Source organism: Arthrobotrys flagrans (genome assembly GCF_004000055.1).
Source record: "Arthrobotrys flagrans strain CBS H-5679 chromosome Unknown unitig_15, whole genome shotgun sequence".
Taxonomy (NCBI): Eukaryota; Fungi; Ascomycota; class Orbiliomycetes; order Orbiliales; family Orbiliaceae; genus Arthrobotrys; species Arthrobotrys flagrans.
The window spans coordinates 2,116,252-2,137,182 of record NW_027137545.1 but is presented as its reverse complement, the minus strand read 5'-3'; the positions used below and the strand labels follow the sequence as shown (position 1 = coordinate 2,137,182).

The window sequence follows — 20,931 nt, the reverse complement described above, 5'->3', positions numbered from 1 at the left end:
AATTCTCTATTGAAACCAGCAACAAGGGGCATAATTGTTTTTCGAAATATATCTTCATATTTCGGCATCATTTTTTGGATTCTATTCTAGACCCTAAACCTCTCTGAACAGCGCCGGGGGAAAACGACCATCAAACTCTGGCGTCTTTCAACCCTGGTGTGTTATAGCTCGCAAAAAACAAGAAAATCATACCCTTCTAAACAATATTTTCATCTAGACCATCCATATAAGCTTTCGATATTTCCAAAGGGTTCATACCTAGGGAAGGTGACTGTCATCCAGCGCCATACTTCAGGGTTGCCGTCAAACCTCATTCGATTGTTTCCATGTCCGTGTATATATGCCTCGTTTGGTCGCCTTAACCCATATCGTGCCATATTTTAATAATATTTTGGCGTCATTTTTCTCATGTACTTTCAAGATATCAACCAGGCGACATAAGTTCTCAAGATTTCGTGATCTAAAGATCCATACCAGCTCTTTGAGAACAGAAAATTTAGTAGGCTTCATTGGCGACCTTTTGCCGCTGATTTGTTGTCGCCGCATGCAAATACTTGTATGCAGTTACGAATCGACTGTATTGGCCATAGCAGTCGCGAACGCATGCCAGAGCGATTATCTCAACCTTTCGGGCCCATAACGGACATGTATGGGCAACGTCGTTTAAAGTCCCTCGCTCAGTCTATCACACGGTGACGACTTATATATTTTGATTTATTGTATTGTATTGTTTGTGTCCTGCACAGTCCACCCAAGGGGTGCTTGTATTGTATGCATATGAAGTTTTCCATGAAAGTATATCTTTTGGTCGTAGTGGTGATAAACATATTTTATAGTGCCAGCGCCCCGGCTTGCTGGTTTCAAAGAAAACCCCTTCTATTATTCCTCTCTAATCCATCGGATGCTTTGATACTTCTTCATCTTAGGCTAGTTTTGGTGATGGTTTTCGAATATATCAGCATCCAGCATTAGGAAGGGTATATATTTACCTCTCGAACATTTCTTGGCAAGTTGGGTGGCCTTCAAGCTGCCCTTAGGCTATATAGAAGTTCGGCGTCATATCCAAAGAGCGTCATCGGGTTGGGCTACAGTCGGGCCCTGGGTAACCAGTGAACATCCTCACGGAGTCGAAGGAGTTCAGGGTTCGTGTATGATATTTCATATTTTCTGTATATCGTGGTGATATATCATGGCTTCCAGGTAACAGTGAACTTTGCCCTCAGGGTTTGATCACATACTTCATATCTAGGAATCAAATAAGATCCGAATATGGCGGCCCACTATCTTCAGCAAGAGTGGTTCGAGTAAGGTTAGATTTGGCGTCCTAACTTCGTCGTAGATATTTATTCCATGTGTTTATGGATCTCAAGAGGCTCCTGTAATAGTACAGAGAATATTTTGTGTGGGTGTTATAAAGAGGTTTCCGGTTGCTCGAAGGTCCTTCTCGGAAAGGTTTTTTCCGAGCTATAGATATATTGATATATATGTTGTTAGTGTCGCGGAAGTATATCTTCGTAAGTTGATTTCATTATGAATATGAGGGATAGAAACAGGATTGAAAAATGAAAAAGAGTGATGGGAAGAGGATCAGCAGAAGAAGTGGAGAATCTTCGAAGAGGGAGATCTTTTTATAACCCTCATGGTGAGGATGTGAACCTTTGTGAACATTTTCTCTTTGGATGGGCGTGCGGAGCATCTCAACTGTGGATTTCTAGAATATTCCAAGTGCGTGGTATGTCTTTGCTTTCGGAGCGCCTGCCAATTCGTGCGTGATGGGGATTGTAATGGCGATTTGTGACTCTACGACTTTGGAATTAACTAGTTTAGGATCTAGTTTAGGATTCCAAAATAAACACCTGGGCCTAGACTGGAGCTCGGGCTTTGGCCTGAAATACTAAGTTCTATTGTCTTTCATCCTGATACTACATAGCTACTGCAAGCTGTAATACTAGTAGGATCTAGTGTATACGATAAATCACACACTAATCGCGACTCCTATTTGGTCGAAAGCATATACGAGTCCCTTTCAACTTAATTCTGAGAGTAATTTCAGCGACTTAGATTTCCGTTCGTGCAGGAAGGGTGTTAGTGCTATACTGCGAAGTAGGCTCGCCTAAATACAGGCTTGCTATAGTTGAATAATACTTGTAAACCAGGATCAGAAATCAGGGCCTTGATGTCAGAAACTGATATCAGATGAAAGTAACTATGGTTGACGAATTCAATACCGGGCTCTCAGCGAAAACCCGAGTTTCAGAAACTGTGGCGTGACACAGGATAAAGATTTCCAGAAAGATCGAAGCAGTCAATAGCAGCGAAAAGTTTTTCCTTGTCCAACTTGCCCTCGATTGAGCAGCAGCGATATATCGTTGAGCAAAAATTTACGCATGTAAGCAGCACTTAAATGTTTCAAGTTTAACCGGTTTGAAGAAGCGTGCCCTGGAACTGGGCTGTCAATTAATCTTGTCCTACCGGCATCCCAGCTTTCTGACCCCAGTTTCTCGCTTGGCTAAACCGTCGCTAAAATCCAAAGTATAAATAAGTCGACAAATTCCGACTTGGCAAGCAATTGAAGCCTTGCCCGCATATACGGATTACCGCCTCTGCCACGGAAAACTTTTGAAGTTGCGTTACGGTTAAGATTGGCGGCCCGATCTTCCTTTCGGGGCTTTTCCACGTGCATAGATCGGATGTTAATTTAACGTTCGGAGCCTAACTAAAGTCCTAGAAAATGCATATCGAGAGAGGCATCACGCGCCAGCTATTCCTTTTACCTCTTATAATTTATGCGGGCGCTATAATTTTCACAAGGGACCTTGCATATGCATCTTCGTATAGACCAAATTCTCTCAACGTCAATCCTAAGGTCGGGCACCTACGAAACGATATTTTCAGCCTGGGACGGGTTTCCTTCCGTCATTGAGTCTTAAAATCCCAGTGAAACGTGGATACAGGCTTTTCTATAAGAAGGGTCAGTCACCCTTCTCGATTATCATGGAAGTTTATATCAGGCTCCACCTCGGTACCACCTCGGACAATTAAATATTACTAGATTAGCTTCGGATACCTGCTTAATCAATTTCCCCACAATGTTGTCGAAAGCTTCGTTTCTTGTGGCAGCTGTCTACGCTGCGAGCGGATTCGCACAGACACCGGTCGTCACTACCACCCTCCGAACTACAACTACATTATGCCCAGTCGTTTGCTACGATCACGTTGACGCTTGCGGCCAAACATATGGTGGATGCGTTCCTCGGTGCGTAAAAGAAATTTAAATTTTGCGAAATAATTCTATAAAAGTGCGAAGATCTAACAGTAAACAAATTACAGATGCCCAGGAGACTCAGTTCCAACATTTACAGCTCCCAGCTGCTCAAAGACCACGACTGGCCCAATAACCACAACTTCATTTGTCCCAACGACCACAAAGTCTACAACTGCTACCACAAGCTGCCCAATCCTCTGTGTCGACTACATTAACACTTGTGGTGGCCTATGGGGAACATGCATCCCCAGCTGTCCAGGCTCAACTCTTCCAACTTTCACCCAACCACCATGTAATTCTCCTACAACTCGACCACCGACTACTACTCCTCCACCAATTACTACAACCCCACGAATCACAACCTATACAACTACTTCGTCTTGCCCAATCCTCTGCATGGATTTTCTCAATAACTGTGGTTCTTTGTGGGGAACGTGTCTCCCAAGGTGTGCTGGGCAAACTATTCCCGCTATTACCCCACCGCCATGTTCTACCAGAACCAGCACGGTAGGCCCACTTCCAACTCTCGGGCCATGGGAGCAGTGCGGTGGTATTGCCTGGACTGGTCGTGGAGTCTGCTCAAATGGATATATCTGTTCCTTTTTCAACGATTGGTACAGCCAGTGCGTTCCAGCTAATTAATATGTATTCTGGGAGGCAGATGCCGCATATAATGGCGAGGCTGATTGTAAATATTTTTTTGATGGTAAATATCGTAAAAGCCAAGAGGGAATCTATAATCAAATATGATCGAGCCGAGAATCCAGAGCTTGATAGCCCAAGAAAATTCGGTGGTAGCTAGAAGAATCTTTTGCGGGCGAGTCCCAGCGGGACTGGCTTCCGAACGAGATCCAGGCGGATGGATCGAAAGCACTTTTAGAATTGGACGGGGTTCCGGGGCTCAAGTTGTTTTCGGAGAACTCCCAAGTTTCCACTGGTATCTGAGTCTGATTTCCGTTCCTTGAACTGTCGTCGCTATTCTGAACTTTAACAGTTTCGATTCTTTTTGCACGCAGGATGGCCTGGATTGCGATGAATTCTTTTTCGCTGGCCTCTTTCTCGTATTTTAAGAAATATTTTGACGCTCCCAACTCTAGTAACACTTTGCAAATATCTGGCCTCCCTAGAAAGACGGCCACACCTAACGCTATCCTCTCCATGTCGTAATCATAGCCAAGCTCTGTAAAGAACAAGAGATTTATAACTTTTGATAAATGCCCAGTTATAATTACTGCTAAAAGAAGAAGCTCAAAGTTGATATCACTGCTGCAGCCAGCTGATATCCATTTAAGCAGGAGGTCGAACGTTTCCGGCCTCGCGAATCATGCTACTTCGTATATCACTTCTGATGTAATTTCCGTATTTGGGTTGTGTTTGAGAATATCCTCCACAGTTTCGTAGGCATCACAGTGTATTGCGAGTCGGAGGACAGACTGGAGCTGTGTGCCATCCAGGCACTGTACTAACATCTTACTATGGTCATCTAGCTCGTCTGCAATTCGGCGTCAATGCTCGAAGACGGGCACATGGTGTCGACGCTTCTTTCTCCCAAGTTCATCTTCATCCAATCTTCGATTACCTAGTTTTACACCGGTTTCCTTGCCGTCCTTCTTACGTTTTTTCTCGAGGGACCCTATGCCTTGAATATCATTCTTTTTTTAAAATTTTTTTAAATTCTTCTCGAGGTTTCAGACTTTGTTGATCTTGCGAATATATTGGGCCGGGATATGAAGCCCGACCATAAATATTAGTATGCCTTCGACATTACTAGAATAATGCAAATTTTGTGGAATATATCTTACGTAGCAATGAACCCGACACTTTCTCCTATGGCCTGTCGTACTTCATTCAATGTTTTCCTTCTTCTAAATACAGCCGACTGATATCGCTTCTATGGGATTCCCAAGTTTCCCGTGATATCTTGGTAGCTTGGGAATTCTTTGGCTGTTTAAGCTTAAGCTGTTGACCAATAATTTTAGGACCCAAAAGCCTTTGGTATAATTATGAAGGCTGCCAATCTGTTGGGCCTCCGTATATTTATTGTTTCAATTTTATAAGACAATATTCTAAAGTAATAGAAGATTGTGTAAGGGTAGTGAAGTTTTGCGCATGGTGTTGAAATAAAGCGTGGGAACAGGACGGCGGACATGGCTCTTATGTAATCTCGACTTCCCAGGCTCGAATGTTAATAGCCTTGACGGCCACTGCTACATCGGGTAAGCTGCATACCCGTTACAGCATTACCGCGCATATGTGCATGTTGCTAACCTTTCCATGAGTGCAAAGTTTCTCAGAATCTTATTGGCTGCGGTCAAAATTCGTCTCACTTGATTGAACAGAAACAAAATTCATCTCCACTCGCAGAGAAATTATTGGGAGGATCTTGCGGTGTTTGGAGTGATATCTGATGACTTTTGGCACCGTCTCTGTCCGTTGAGATCTTGCGTTGCGCCCCAAATTCCAACACCAGCCACGAAGACCGCAACAGCAGGTCTCAGCGAAGCTCATGCTAACGCCGCATGAACCTGTCAAGCTCACGTAACCGACATGTTATCAGCAGGCGAATATGCCTTATATCACGAAAATTTAAATCCAATACCTCAACGGTAGCATCTATAAATACATCTCCACGATGTCATCTCCTCCCCTCTTCTCCACATCCACCGACCCGGAACTCGAACCACCAGTGATTCAGCTCCCTTTAGCTCAAGTCCCAGCTGCACCTCCGCAGACACCACCTCCAGCACAAGCAGCATCCCCAAACGAGCCTCTAGGTTCTCTTATTCCTGTTCCGCTACCAGAACCAGATTCAGACGATGACGAGGCCTCTGCGCCCCCGATAACACTTTCCGCAAGTGTGGTACTCACAAACATACCACGTGACAGCAGGGTAGCTCTCGCGAATGCATTTATGCCAAGCACGGCCAAAGGTACCTAGACTTTGTCTCTAGATACAATATCGACCAGAACATATGTTAATTTTCTCTAAAAACAGTTACAATCCGTCTCCTATCCATCGGCTCGGCACCATCTCTCAAAAAAAAAGTATTTACCCTCACCGCCTCTAAAAAGTTCTCAGTTGTCGTGAACTTTCTCCGCAAAAACCTAGGACTTAATGGGCCGCCACCTGGTACTTCACCTAGTAACAGCGGAAATTTGACTACGCAGCCCAATACGAACGGACAAAGTCTCTTTGTATATGTGAACAGCACATTTGCACCAAGTTTGGATGAAGAGGTGGGGAATCTTTATAAATGTTTTAAGAGGGAGAACGAGTTAGTTGTGAATTATTGCTTGACACCGGCGTTCGGGTAGTCGTGATGAGACGAGGCAGTCATAATTTATTATTTGGAGAAAAAGAGTTTCGAGGATCTTTTCGTTTGTCTTGGATCTGAAGGGCTTTTTGATTTCAAAAGACGGTTTCTTTCAAAGTACTACGAGCTGATACTCGTAATCCTTCCTCCTGCCACTTTTCTCTATGGGATCTCGTATTGCCTATATCAAGCTTGCCAGTGTCAAGTGGCTGTAATATACGGTTCGTAGCTAAGTCTTGCCGTTCAGTCCTACAGAGGAGAGATACCATAGCTATCAGAGATGTTACCGTGTATACGGAGCCGGGAATCTCAAGTGGTTCTGTGCCTATAGGTGCAAATGTAGGCAAAAACATTTACCAGGTTTGATTAGACCCGGCCTGTTCAGGTCTAACTACCTGCATCAATTTTCTCATCATGCCGCACTAATTATCAATCGGAGTCGGAGTTCTTCATGAACCTTCGCTAAAAACTTCTCGCCAGGAGAATCGGCCATCCCATTCAATTAAATGGCTAAACCTCGGGTAGAATGTAAATACGCAGACCAGAACTATACCAAGGGGTGAGACACCTTTCAATGTACACAATATTTCTATATATGTGTATTTTTGCTTAAAATATTAGGCCCGGAAGGCCGTTGTTTAATTCTGAAACGTTGAATTAGAAAGTCCACAGTGTTGTGATTTGTCGGAATCATATGCCCATGCTAGTCGCTAAAGACGACTAATCATGAAAGTAATATGAATGGCTCACGAAGCGGCCCGGCCCTCGCACTAGCCCTGGTGGATCAATGGTTAGTACCACGTTTGCTTTATGCAGCTGTACGCCATATGCATGCCGCTGTCGAAGCGGGGGAAATACAACGATGTCATATTCGGAAAGTAAATCCCTGCGCGACCTTGGCCTTGATTGAAACCTGTTCGATAGCATGCTAGCAGCTGCAGACAAGCTAACAACTGCAGAGCGGTGATACCGCATGCCACATTTGTCCGAGGTTGCGGCATTCCCGCGCTGACACACCCAGTCAAGCTTTGCCTTGCGAGCTAGGATGGCTATCGATACTGTTCTCCCGCTGGGCCGCAGCTTGTCGGGCAATATATTGATCAGGGAGTACTTAAGAAATTCTGTACCGACAGTTAACAGTTGCACTCTACTCCTCCCAGTGAATAGTACATGATTGATAGGATATACTATCATATTCTTTCGCTTTCTCCTTTGTTCTACTCCCATAAAAATCTAGATCCATCAAACTTCACCTTCTCAATCTTTATCAGCATTTCATTCATCTTGGACGAGACCTCACAATGTCGGTATCTCGCAGAGCCACAAGTCCATCACCCTACGGCCAAGTCGTTATCTTGACAGAGGTATTGATAAATGGCTCCTTCAATAATATGTACCTTCTCACACATGGTGAAGATCCGATTAAACGGTTCCGTTTTTGGGAGCCAATACCAGACCGCAACCATATTGATGTCGAACTAAAAGCCCTCATGATTCGACTGCAGGTTACGAAGAACTTACCGGAGCTATATTTCTTCCTGAATATGAGCTCCGGAAAACTTAATCTAGATATAAGCAATGACGAGAATGGCTGCCGAACTTTCAAATGTTACTACATTGACGGGTGGGTCATTGCGTTTCCGGCAAATATAGGTGTTGGCGGCCGCGAAGTCAAGATGGAGAGATAAGTGCGAAGGCTTGGTTTTGCTAGCAGACCATTTGATCTTTTAAAATCTAGCCCAGAAAACTATCCCGAAAACGGACCCCGCGATTTATCGATGTTGTTACTAATACCGGGCTTGACCCAAACATATTTTCCTTAGCACAGTTTTACATTGATTGTTCAAGTAAGTGCCTCTCTGACATCGACTTTATGCACGCTCACCGGCTTAGATTCTAATTTCTAACGATATGAAATAGAATTGGCAACATCTGAACCGTCATTAAACAGCTTTGGGACTACGGACTGGAGTAACCAGTCGCTGCCGGAAGCCCATGCTAATTTCGACATGGTTATTCGGAAATGGCTGACCTTAATGCAAGAAAATGACAGAAGGATCCTAGGATATGCCGTTCAGCATACTGGAGGTGCGTTGCTTTATTCCAGAACATGAATATAGGCTCGATATCGAGGATTTACTAAATAGTTTGTATGAATATACAGATCCCAACAAACTTGATCAAACGACATAACTACCATGGAAAGGAGGAAGTGGGCGCGAACCAGCTACTGATAATCTACTTAATAACGCTCTTTGCTATCTCATGATGTCCGGTTTTAAACCGGCACCGTCCCCTGTAGCTCTTCCCTACACATGGCCGTACGCAGTCACTGGAGGCGCCTATTGCTTGACAAAGTCAATTTTCTGGGATCAATGGCTACTTTCGGCGCTGGAGGACTTCCCGAAAGGGGCAGCAGTTATTTTTTGGTATCTTAATGCCACTTATACCTCTGGGAGTGACTGGCCGTGGTCGATTGATGTGGAGTATAAGATACATGACCCAAATGTTGAAATATGCCCTCTCAGATGACAAGAGCAATGCCTGGTACTTAAATGTCACTACCGGACCCGATAAAGTGTTCCGAAGCGGCAATAGGCCGCTGGATGTATTCCCCACTTGTAAGTCCAATTGCATGAATATCTCATGCTTTTTAAGCCTGTTGAACTGTAACATATGGAAAGGGAGCCATTTACTAATATAAAAACCATGACATTGTAATATTGAAAGTATAGGTGAGACGAATACCGAAGCATCCTTCCAGCCTGGAGGGCAGACAATTGATATCTACGGCGCGACTAAATTCGAACTCATGACTGCCTTTGACGTAGCCAGGAACGTTAAATTCTTAAAATAGCCGGAATAATCTCTCCAGAGACAAGGTTTTAATAGCTTGGAAATTCCAACTAGGCCTACCTTGAAGCGACGATAACGGCGGTTTGGAAATAACTCTACTGAGCGTCGAATAGCCTCACATAATAGAATGCACTGCTCCACCAGGAGACGTTACTTACGAACAAGGTCAAAGTGGTGTTTTATACGCTTTTTTTAACTAGCTCCTCGAATTCATGGACTTTGACCTCTAGTCCGTTCTTACTTCCGTGATTCAAAATCAACATAAACTATTCTTGCCGGGATTTGGGTCATTCTTGATGAAGAATCTTATTTTTAATGATAGAGGAGATCTTCTTGTCGACCGTGCGTATCAAGGGTATGTCGATTTTACCCGTCTAGATCGATTTTAAATTTTGCGAGCGGCTGACGGAGTCTAATTTATAACCTGGCGTGGTGCCGATCCGCTCTATAGTCTTGTGAAATAACATTTGCGGCCGGGGATTTCTGCCCACTCGACTTCTGTCGACTGCTGTCCAGCTAACTTCGGCCTGGTGTTTGATTTGGTACCCTGGTCCATGGTGGCGGCCGGCGGTAGAGACTTGCAAGGGCTTGGGATACGGGTGTAGCGTAGTAATTACTAGTGATGGCACGACACTTGGTGATAAAAAGGCGGTGCAAAGCAGATGCTTGACGGCAAGGGGAATAAATATCTCGACAACCGGTGCGAAAACACCAGATGCAGACACGACGAGAGCTGGTGATAATGCAAGGTTAGGTAGGACGGAGGTATTGTGGAGTAGATGCTCGATGGCAAGAGCAACAGGTATCTTGACAATCGGGCTGAGAATATTCAGATGCGGACGCGATGCGAGCGGTTGATGGTTAATGGTGGGTTGATGAACGATTGAGGTATTTGGCGTGTCATATTTTGCAACCCATAGGCCCAGGGCACTTCGCTGTAAAAAAAAAGTCTACTTGCACCTGCCGTGCCTCATGAATTCAGAGAAACAGGCATGGCATTACTAACGCACAAAGAGCCACCGAGACTACCATATCGTGTCTATATAACATAGACTTGCTGATGATAGTGACTTAAGTAAGCTGGGTCGGCCTTAAACCAACAACCTTGCTAGTGTGGAATTGAATATGCCAAAAGACCGAAGATACCGAATATATGTGCTAGGTACCTTCCACCACAAGTTAAACCATATCTCAAAATCAAAATATCAATCCAACTCCCATAGCTTAAGAGATTTATTAGGTGAGAGCTCACACATAGGCTCATATTTACCCCCCGCTTCAAAGCCATGTTCATCAACATCTTCCTCGTTGTACGACTTCATCCCACTAAAACGGAAAACTTCCAAGTTTCGCATCCCATACCGTCATCAGCGCCTGCATTTGCTGGATCAGAATTTCGTGGTTAGGTCTCATCTCCTTCGGCAGGGGATCGGTATGGTTGTTTTGTATTTCAATCATTTTCAAGTTCTTCATTGCGGCCCAATCGCAAAAAAAGGGATCAGGCTACGTTGGTTGGAAAAGTATAATTAATCAATCGATCGATAGGCATTTTAAATTGAGCAATGACAGGGGAGACGAGGAGAGACCTACCCATCTATAAGCCATCGTGATCCACGAATCTGAATATGTTTTAAAACTCGGATCCGAAGGCAACCTCACCAAACTCGGCTTCGAATACAAACCCTCCACATTCGGGAAAATCCTAGCTAGATCCTTCGCTAACGATTGTTGATAATAACGATATCTTTTCACCTTCAAGACCTTGACGTTTGGACAAACCACCAACTTACCAGTCTTACACCTCTCTGCCAATTCAAAAATATCAATATCCACGACATTCAGGGTATCAACCGAAGGCCTGAGGATATTGGACATTTTAAACTGCAGTAAACCGTGGTTAACATGGAGTTTGATACGTTTCAGATCTGAAGGGTATCGAATGAGGTCCATCTCTTCTTCGGTTAATATTATTACCTTTCCTTCCCAAGAGCTGTCAAGTTTGATAGTAAGGCTTTCAAGCCTTTCGGGCCGATGGTCTGACAGGTGGTTTATGATCTTGGCGAAGGATTTTAGGTGACCAACGAAAATTGTATTTGGATAGAACGGAAATTGTCGAAAAAGTGCCCTTCGATGGCGCCTAAGAGTCCTGGACTATTGTAAGACATGGCGAGTCCGCTGTAGAGATGCTCGGGAAGTCCATAGTTATAGAGTGATGAATTTGGCCAAGGCTCATATATCTCCTCCCAATCTTCTGGCGGCTTCATATTTATTGTGAGATCTTTGTGTGAAAATTCGAGTATAAATATGATCAGCCACCATGCGCCAGTTTCACAAATCTAACACAAATTTAAATGCGAGAAATGAAGACTAAAAAGACTTACCGCACGACACATTTTAAATCTGGCCTTCGAAGTTCAGTTCGGGGCGGTCCCGTACACCAGACTCCACGGATTGGTAACATTCGGGGTCCTTTTTCTTAAGTAGCCTCGATACTTTGGCATATGGAGAAACGAGAGGTAGGAGTGCGCGTGCCAGACCCCTAAGGCCCCCGAACTTAGACTTGAATTTCTGGTGCATATGCATCGTGAGATATCGCACGTGCGTGGAGTGTTATGGTGATGGAATGAACCTTTAATTTTTAAAACGGTGTCGAATGGCTTTTCGTATCGTTGGGTAGATTAAATTTTTGCCTGACAAATCTGCATGGGGAGCTTTCTTTAAATACCTAGGTGGTATGGGTACGAGATCAAATTTTCGATCCCACAAACATGACTCAACATCAACGTCGAAATGCTAACAGAGCGAGAATACAGAACAGATCGACACAGTGCTCGAATATAATGGGCATATAGGTCGGCGATACAACTTGAGGGGTTCCGCGTGGCGATGACTGATATTTTAACGTCTCTAGATTCCTGCCTTTTAGCCTGAAACTCAACTACTTCCATTGTTTTATCTGGCATTGTGGTAGCAGCAGCTACAGATACCTGTACTACGGCGGTATCAATATGCCGCAGTGAAACTTTTAAAGTACGTACATATTACCTTGTCTCGCGCAGATCTCGTACCCAGATCTGCAGGCCTCCGTATTGCCTTATATCTAAGATAAGATCGTAGTGTTTCATAGAAATAATTCCGAGATTGCAACATCTGTCAAAGAAAGTCTGTAATATTTCATTTCTCAGATAGGATCAACCTGCCATTCGATTGGCATGCCGTACAGTATCAAATAGCCCGTCAATAAGGATCGATATTATGTGGACCTATGGTGGCTCGAACCCCTTAGCTTGGTCTATAGGTATAAATATAGATGTATAGGTCAAAATTCCATCTTCAATACCTGGACTCTGTACGGAATAAGAAGGCCTAGAATTACTCAATTCAGCGATAGCATATTATGATTGACAAAAAGCCCGCAAGAACCACAGGATATCAGTAGAGTTATGACCTTCCATATCGTGGAGTAAATTTTGATCCATGGTATTATTCTCATATCCCAATCTTTTGATCGATCGAGGACCTCGGTCTTTGAAAAAAGGAATATATCGTACCAAATTACATTAAATTACTCTTTTACACAGATAATAAATATTACAGGATACTAAAACTACAAAAAAATTCCGCTTCATTATCTATCCAACCCCCCCTCTCCCGATTACACTCATAGATCTATCGGATATCACGCATCTAAAACCTATTCACTGCCATCCCTTCCACAACCCTAACGACAACATCATCAACCCAAACCTCCGCCACAAACCCACCACTCCCACACTCCACACTAACGACCACATCCCCACTCGCCCCCTCCGGAATAACAAACGGCACGCTCTTCACATCCTCCCAAACATCCTGGCACCCACTCAATGGTGTCCTAGCGATAACCGCTCCACCGTAACTAACCCCCACAAAGCACCCATTGCTCTTTTTGCTCTTGATTTTAGTCTGTAGGACCCATTGTTCATCGTTACCAGGAAAATTCGACAAACTGGCCGTAACGCTGTAGGTTACTATGGATGCACTGAACGGTACTGGACCGAATTCAACGTCTCGCGCGCTAGCTTCTTCGGTGACGCCGGTTGTATATCCGAGGATACCTGCGCCCGAGGGGGTGATGGTTTCAACAACGTTGCCGACGTAGGAAACACCTTCTGAAACATCACCGCCGTTCTTGAAGTTTATGAGTTTAACTTCTGAACCGAGGGTAGGTGGTGTAAACGTCCCAGCTGATATTGGACGAATATCAACGGCGTCGAGAATAACTTCTGCATCTACGACACCGGGAATGGTGATAGATAAAGTGACCGAATCGACGGTAGGGGTGATAGTCAACTCCTTCGAAGAGAAAGAACTCGAAGGCGTGGTAACGTCTGTAACTGAGCTATCCGAAACCGCAGAGATTGAAAGAGAGATATCCGGGGAGTAAGTATTCCATGTGATAGAATACGTGATACCAGCTGTAACCGGAATGATACGGGATAATGTCACCGTACTGCTTCCAGTAAACAACAACTGTAAAGCAGATGGATTAATATCTCCGTTTACGAAATATGTAGTCACGGAAGTCGATACACCTGAAACAGTCCATTGAGATAACGCATCGTTGGATGTGAAATGGAAATTATAACCGGTGGCTGGACTCCATTCTACTGGATTGCAAATGCCGGTTGGGGTGGTGAAGGATGCAGTGTCGATTATGGTGGCGGTGGAAGTTGTGCTTGTGCTAGATGGCGGTGCCGTGGTGCTGCTTGAGGAAGTTGTGGTGGGGACTGGGGGACCCGAAGAGTAGAGTTCCAGATACCCTCCTGCACCGCAGGTTTTACTGCTGTCACCTGAGCAAGGCATGTTACAGCTCGATGGAGGAGAAGCGGGGGTTGCAGCTGGGTTTAAGTCGTTTCCGCACCAGCCTATATTATCATCAATGAGCGACTCCCTTCTTTAAGTAAATATCACTAGAAAGAAACTTACACTCCCTCCCATACTCCACACCTGCAAACTTTGCCTGTCCCAAACTCCAACAATAATACTGACAAAGTTCATGCGTCATACTATTCGACGAAAACACCTTCGACAACGCCTTCCCAGACGGCGGTTCCTGATAACACCCAAGAGAGGTATACTCAATGTCATCATTATTAACGTCCGGCTCCTCCCTTCCTTCAACGTTAGTATCGAATGTATAGATATTAATCCTATCCCTACCGCCACACTTTTGGGATGAATCACCAGCGCAGGTCATATCACATTCTTCGGAGAGGACTTGGAAGGAGGCCGTGTTTAGAGAATTGTCGCAGTAACATTCGCGGGAGTATTCGACGCCGTAGTAGGTGTAGCCGCGGGAGGAACAAATGTTGGCGCAGACGGAGGGGGTTAGGGTGTCGTCAGGGAATTGGTAGCGCAGGGCTTTTCCGGAGATGGAGTCGATGTAGCAGCCTAGGTAGACGGTTGGGGTGCCTGTTGGGCTGGTAGTTGTGCTACTGGTGGTTGTGGTTGCGGTCGTGGGGTTTTCGTTTGGAGACGGGCCGGGTGGGGTAGCTGACTCTGGATCCTCTGAAGTGGTAGTTTTAGGCTCTGGTTCCTCTGATGTAGTGGTTTCGGGTTCTGGTTCTTCGGTCGTCGTAGGTTCGGACGCCGGTTCTTCAGAAGTAGTAGTCGTAGGATCCGCCTCACGTTCATCTTCAGCGGTGATCGTCTCCGGCTCCTCGGAACCGCCAGTAGCCTCTGGCTCTTCGCTGGTCGTAGCAGTAGCGGTAGCGCTTGAGGTAGTAGTATCTTCGGGTTCTTCGCTAGTGGTAGTAGTAGTAGTAGAACTGGTAGTCTCTGGCTCCTCACCGGTGGTGGTGGGAGTAGTAGGAGGAGTAGTCGTTTCCTCGGGCTCCTCACTAGTGGTAGTAGTAGTAGTAGTAGTAGAACTAGTAGTCTCTGGCTCCTCACCGGTGGTGGTGGGAGTAGTAGTAGGAGTAGTCGTTTCCTCGGGTTCCTCGCTAGTAGTAGTACTAGACGTAGTAGGAGAAGTAGTACTCCCCTCCTCTTCCTCTTCCTCACTACCGCTGCTGCTGCTACCAGTGGTAGCAGACGAACAAGTAGCTTTCGTAGTAGAAGAGGTACTAGGCGTGGTTTTAACACTCTCCGTCTCCACAACCGTCGCCGTCACAAACTTCGTAACCAAAACCGTAGTACTAATCTCCGGCAACGTCAAGCACTTGCAAGCACTAGTAACTCTACTCGCCGCAAACGTAGTCGCCAACCACCTCGGATACTCCAATTCATCTCCCTCACCTCTCCTCCTAATCATCTCTTCATAACTATCTTCCTCAGGGTTATAAGAGCCATAAGACCCATCCTCGCGTTTGTAGAATACTGTTGTAACAGCGGTTTCGGTTGAGATGAGGGTAGTGGGGACGGATATGGTGGTGGTGGAGGTTACGGAGATGTAGGCACCGCAGAAAGTTAGAGCCTCCGCGAGGTTGGCGGTGTTACGCAGGGCACGGAGGACGAGGTCGGCGTTGCAGATGTGGGTTGAAGTTGTGGATGTGGCTTGACGGGGGTAGACTTCGATGTCATTGATATTGGCGTTCTGGTGGAGGGGGAGGAGAGGGTTAGAGGGAGGAAGGGGAGGAAGGGGAGGAGGTTTGATAGACGCATGGGTTATATCTTTTTATTAGATTTAAATGAGAGAATAGTGATAGTCAGGGATCCAAATTGAAGTTTGGAAGTTCAAAAGAAAGAAAATAGTTGAGTGAATGGTTTATCTTTGTCGTCTTGAAGCCTTTCGTCTGTAAACCCGACGATATCGCGAAAAGAAGGTCTGCGTTGATCCTGTTGTATTTCCCAATCCAGCCTTCCAAATTCAAACTCTCGATCGAGTTCCCTGAACTCCAACTAGCCAAACCTCACTTGCAATTGCAATTCAAAGCAAAGGAACTGACTAGAAAGAACGAAATAAAAATGGAACCAAAAAAAAGACTGTGATGACCATGATACGCTATCAGGGGGCCCCGTCTTATATACATTAGCTGCGCACGCAGGAATAATTAGTGGCAACAACGGCAATGGCTTCCAAGCCAACCCAAGCACATGGCGTTCTCCACCGGTGTACCCTATAAACTTACCTAAACGTTTATATACAACTAGTTAGCATGACAAGACAGGGGGAAATTTAAAAGGTTTCTTTGGCTGTAATGCGGGCTGCAGCTTGGGATCTTGGGGTTATAACTCCTTATCCCCCATCTCTGTCTTACGTCTTGTTCCCCGTGAGTTCGATTCAATTCGCGATTTCTGTGAGAAACTTCAAACACCATTATCATTTCATCAAAGCTCAGCTCCAGTTCTAGCGCCTCCATACCTCCCTGCATAATCCATTCGCGATATCAAAGGATTTTATACATAACCAGGGGCGACCAGCTAACCAGCATGCCGCACAACCTCCAAGTGGATCCCCCCAAAAATCCCAAATTACAAAAACAGAAACTCAAAAGAACGCCACGTGAAAAAAAGTGGACGCCACCAAATTTTATTAGCGGCGGGGATGCATTGTTGGACGGAGCAATTCTTCCATTCGTTACACACTAACGACGCGTCATTCCTCGTTCAGCCGCATTGCCTGGGGTGGTCTGACCTCGCCGTTGACGGGTGACAATAATATCCCAGAGAACATCGTGTTCAGGATGATTGTGCTGTGTGAAGCCGCAAAGCCTAGGGGAACAGCTCACTTCAAGGAAACCCGAGAAGAAACCAAAAATAACAGAGATAGCAGAGTATATTCCAATTGCTCATACCTATAATACTAGAGAAACAGAAAGACTCGAAATCCAATAATTGCAAACAAATAATCACAACCGCCCAAGCCTGGATGTATGCAAAAAATATGACGCTTGAAAAAAAAGAATACAATGCCCAAATCCACTCCTTCCTGTTACTTCCCGCGCGCTACAAATCAATCAAATTCTCTGCAACTACAGGTTGTGGTTGCACTTGCTGCTGTTCTACCGGCTTCTGCGCCGGGAGTTGGTAGTATGGGTGCTGGTGTAATTGCTGCTGCTGTTGCGGCTGAGGGGGGTATGAATTGTAGAAATCGGTTGATACCGATTCCTGCACTTGCGCCTGTGGTGGTTGCTGCTGGGGTTGTTGGTTCGGTGGCGCTTGGGTTTGTGGCGGTGGCTGCCATTGTTGTGAAGGGGTCGAATGAACCGATTGTGGCGGGTAAGAAGGTGTAGATGTCGCTTCTTGGGCAGGCTGCTGGTGTTGAGGATACTGCCAGTACTGCTGCTGTGGTTGCTGCTGTGGTTGTGGTTGCTGGGATTGTTCTGGTGGAGGATATGAGGGTTGTGATTGTGGCAACTGTTGAGGGGGTTGGTATTGTTGGTAGGGGTCTTGAGGCGGATACGACGCCGTAGACTTCATCTGAGACTCGGGCGGCTGCGAAGGACCTGTGGGCTGCTGCGGGAGTTGCTGAGGCGGTACATACTCTGTTCGCGGGGTTTGGGAGGGCATGGAGGGGTATGCTGAGGGTGGGTAGTCTGATTGTGGGGGTTGAGTGGGCTGCCGCTCCTGAGCCTGTGGAGTCGGTGCCGGCTGGCCGTTGGGGATTTGAGGTGGGTATGCTTGCTGCTGTTGTGGAGGTGGAGAGGCTAGAGAGGGATACGCGCCGGGTGGTTGCTGCTGTGGTTGTTGTTGCTGCTGCGACGGCATAGAGGGGTACATATTGTACTTCTGAGACTCTTGTGAAGCTGCAGCTGTCGGTTGGGCGTACTGGACCGGTGGGGTAGGCTGGTATTGCGATTGCCGTTGTGTAGGCAAAACTTGATATGTAGATTGCGGTCGGGAGTAAGGTGTCTCAGCTGGGGCCGGACTGGAAAACTGTGCGCCGTAGAAGCTTTCGGCGTTTTGGGGCACATTCGCATACGATGGTCGAGAAGCGTAGGACGTGTTTCCGAGGCCGTGACGGGAGTAGGTATATGATAACCGATCTTCAAGCATCTTATCGTAGTATCGTACCACCGTTGCCAGTTTCGCGTGTAAGTCGCAGAGTGCCTCTGCGGTTATATTCCCATTAGCAACCTAATAGTGTAATAAGAAGAGTGGTAGGCATACCATATTTGCTCATGGTTTCACCAAACGTTCTGGCCAGTTTGGGCCTTAGCTTCCCGATGCTCTCATATAATTCTTGGATGGCAGGTTCACGGAGGATGGTTCCGGGAGGTTGGCTCTGCAGCTTATGGACCAGCGTGGAAAATAAGTTGATGTTCTCGGCTTCTGTCGGGGTCAGTTCGTAATCGGGCCGTACTGCAGCAACGGTAGCGGGTTGGGCGCTAGCGGCGGCGGCAGGGTTGTTCCAGGCGGATTTCTTCTTTTGCTCTTCCATATCGGCGAGGGAAGCAGCGATAGCTGCTTTTAACTCATCATCATCTTCTTCCTCGGTCTGCTGCTTCGGCTGGGGTGCCGAGGGGGCTTTGGTGTCGGGTTGCTTGGTGTTCTCGTTCATAGCTTTTAGCTGAGACTGGGAGACATAACCAGAATTACCTTTCCCACCGCGAGCTTCTTCTTCGGACATCTTGAGAGCCATTCTGAGGTCGGCATCGAACCCGCTTTCGTCTTGAACACGGGCATCTCTGGGTTGCATGTATCCCGGTGCAGAGAAGTTACGGCCTTGGATCTGCTGGTGATGGTGGTGGTGGTGGTGGTGGTGGAGGATCGGTTTTGAGATTTCCTTCCTGGTGAGTTTGTTATAGCAACCATCGCAAACTCTAACTGCCTGAGGGATTCCGATATGTACGAGTGGTAGGGTTTTCGAGGAACAGGTGCCGCAGAAGACGTTTCCACAGTTTCGGCAGTGGTGTTTGCGGTTCATCATGCTGAAGGTGTTGCGGCATCCGAGGCAGACGTCCGAGTCGGCCCATTCCGGCGGCTTTTTATCAACCAGTTAGCTATCTTAATATACTATATACAGAGAGGGAAAATAAAAGGGGGAGTAAATACAGCGGAAGAGTCGACAAAAGCCTTGGAGATCTGGGAGGGCGGGGGAGGGAACTGGTAGCCATCGGCTTTGAGTAGACGGTATGTCTCGGCGACATGAGATAGGGAAGGCTGGCCTTCGAAGGCGATAGCCCAACCTTGGATGAGTTCGAGGATTTTGAATTTAACGTCGAGGTTGAGGGGTTGGGCGGGGGTATTCATGAGGGAGACGAGGTTGTCGATGAACTCTCTGGAGGCGATTTCCTGCAGGAAGTGGGATCCTCCGTTCTTCACGCAGGCGTCCGTCAACTACCCACCAATACCATAACTAATCAGTACACTCCTCAGGATGATAGTAGCGAGGTGGAATATAAAGTACCTGCAGAGCAGCGAGCTGGATGTTTGGGTTCTTGTTGTCTATCCTCCGTTTGAGGGAGCGCATGGCTTCCTTGGGGGCGACCTGCTTGCTTCTGATGAGGTCGCATATCTCGAGGTTGGCGGCCATATCCTCCCTGACACCCCTATTAGTTATAATCCTATGAAAGAGAAGAAGGTAGAACGTACAGAGCGGAGGAGGTGGCCTTCTCGACCTGGTCATCGAAGGCCGTTGTGCCGGACCCAAACCACCCCGCCATGATGTCTTTCTCTCTGTCACTCTCCTAACTTTGAAGCAGCGAAACAAACGACGGAGAACCGAAGGTTTTAGTATTAATACTGCTGTTCTTCAGGTATATAAGACTGGTATCGGGAGTGTTGGTGAGGTCGGTGGTGCTTATGGCGGTGATGTTGATGAGGTTGATGGTGATGAGAGGGAGGTTAAGTTGGGATGTGGAAGAGCAATATGACGTTGTGTCAAGTAGGATTTGGCCCACTCAGCCTAACATTATACTGATTACCAAGCAATACACTTTATACCAATAACCAATACTATCCTCTAATATTCGTATTCATACCGTATGTATTTATGTATTTTATGTTAATAGAAGCCGCGTATGCAGTTGGATATGATTATACAACAGAAAGAGGGAGTTTGAGGCCAAGAACGAGAAGCTGCGCAAGCTCGCCTGGCCCAATATCTCTTGGCGTTTCCCTCTTCTAATCAAAATATCACCAGACACTGTCATTTCTGCAACATCTCTTCATAGGTATTATACACAAGCATATAATATAGTATCGGTACACTCAGAATAGATCGATCGTCTCGCAATTCTTGTCTATCTGTCATATATTAACGGTGTTGGAGTTGTGTTGTTCCGACGTAGTTACTGGGCCAGGCTCTTGGCTGTCCTGGTCCGTGTGCTCCGCCTACCTCTTTCTATTATCTCGAACGAACTTCAACTTCAACTTCTTCATGCGTCTCATATAAAAAGTCCATAGCCTCCACTTTACCTAGCTATCACTCGGCCCTCTTGCATTCGACATACCTATATGGTGTACATCTTACATATAACCAGCATTCTATTCTGTAGTAGATATCCCGCCAGTAGCATCCATAGACTCAAGTTCAGCATCACCAGCATCATCGAATACTGTCAAACATCC

At 46.0% G+C, this 20,931-nt stretch overlaps 5 protein-coding genes across 5 annotated transcripts; 3 read left to right on the top strand and 2 right to left on the bottom strand.

The window, feature by feature from the left end:
• Positions 1–3,089: 3,089 nt before the first annotated feature.
• DFL_000546 (uncharacterized protein) lies at positions 3,090–3,907 on the top strand (the record flags this gene model as incomplete). Its single annotated transcript, XM_067634723.1, has 2 exons — positions 3,090–3,256; positions 3,331–3,907. 2 exons carry the CDS (start codon positions 3,090–3,092, stop codon positions 3,905–3,907), a joined length of 744 nt encoding a protein of 247 aa, XP_067495087.1.
• Positions 3,908–5,897: 1,990 nt separating this feature from the next.
• DFL_000545 (uncharacterized protein) lies at positions 5,898–6,580 on the top strand (the record flags this gene model as incomplete). The annotated part of the gene is made up of 2 exons (XM_067634712.1): positions 5,898–6,195; positions 6,261–6,580. 2 exons carry the CDS (start codon positions 5,898–5,900, stop codon positions 6,578–6,580), a joined length of 618 nt encoding a protein of 205 aa, XP_067495086.1.
• A 1,577-nt stretch (positions 6,581–8,157) lies between these two features.
• DFL_000544 (uncharacterized protein) lies at positions 8,158–8,772 on the top strand (the record flags this gene model as incomplete). The annotated part of the gene is made up of 4 exons (XM_067634700.1): positions 8,158–8,203; positions 8,403–8,426; positions 8,500–8,667; positions 8,744–8,772. The coding sequence occupies 4 exons, from the start codon at positions 8,158–8,160 to the stop codon at positions 8,770–8,772; spliced, it is 267 nt and encodes an 88-aa protein (XP_067495085.1).
• Positions 8,773–13,122: 4,350 nt separating this feature from the next.
• Positions 13,123–16,850, bottom strand: DFL_000543 (uncharacterized protein; the record flags this gene model as incomplete). Its single annotated transcript, XM_067634689.1, has 3 exons — positions 13,123–14,342; positions 14,404–16,012; positions 16,845–16,850. The coding sequence occupies 3 exons, from the start codon at positions 16,848–16,850 to the stop codon at positions 13,123–13,125; spliced, it is 2,835 nt and encodes a 944-aa protein (XP_067495084.1).
• Positions 16,851–17,364: 514 nt separating this feature from the next.
• On the bottom strand, positions 17,365–20,024 carry DFL_000542 (uncharacterized protein; the record flags this gene model as incomplete). Its single annotated transcript, XM_067634678.1, has 5 exons — positions 17,365–18,470; positions 18,529–19,342; positions 19,414–19,698; positions 19,769–19,901; positions 19,954–20,024. 5 exons carry the CDS (start codon positions 20,022–20,024, stop codon positions 17,365–17,367), a joined length of 2,409 nt encoding a protein of 802 aa, XP_067495083.1.
• Between the last annotated feature and the right edge of the window lie 907 nt (positions 20,025–20,931).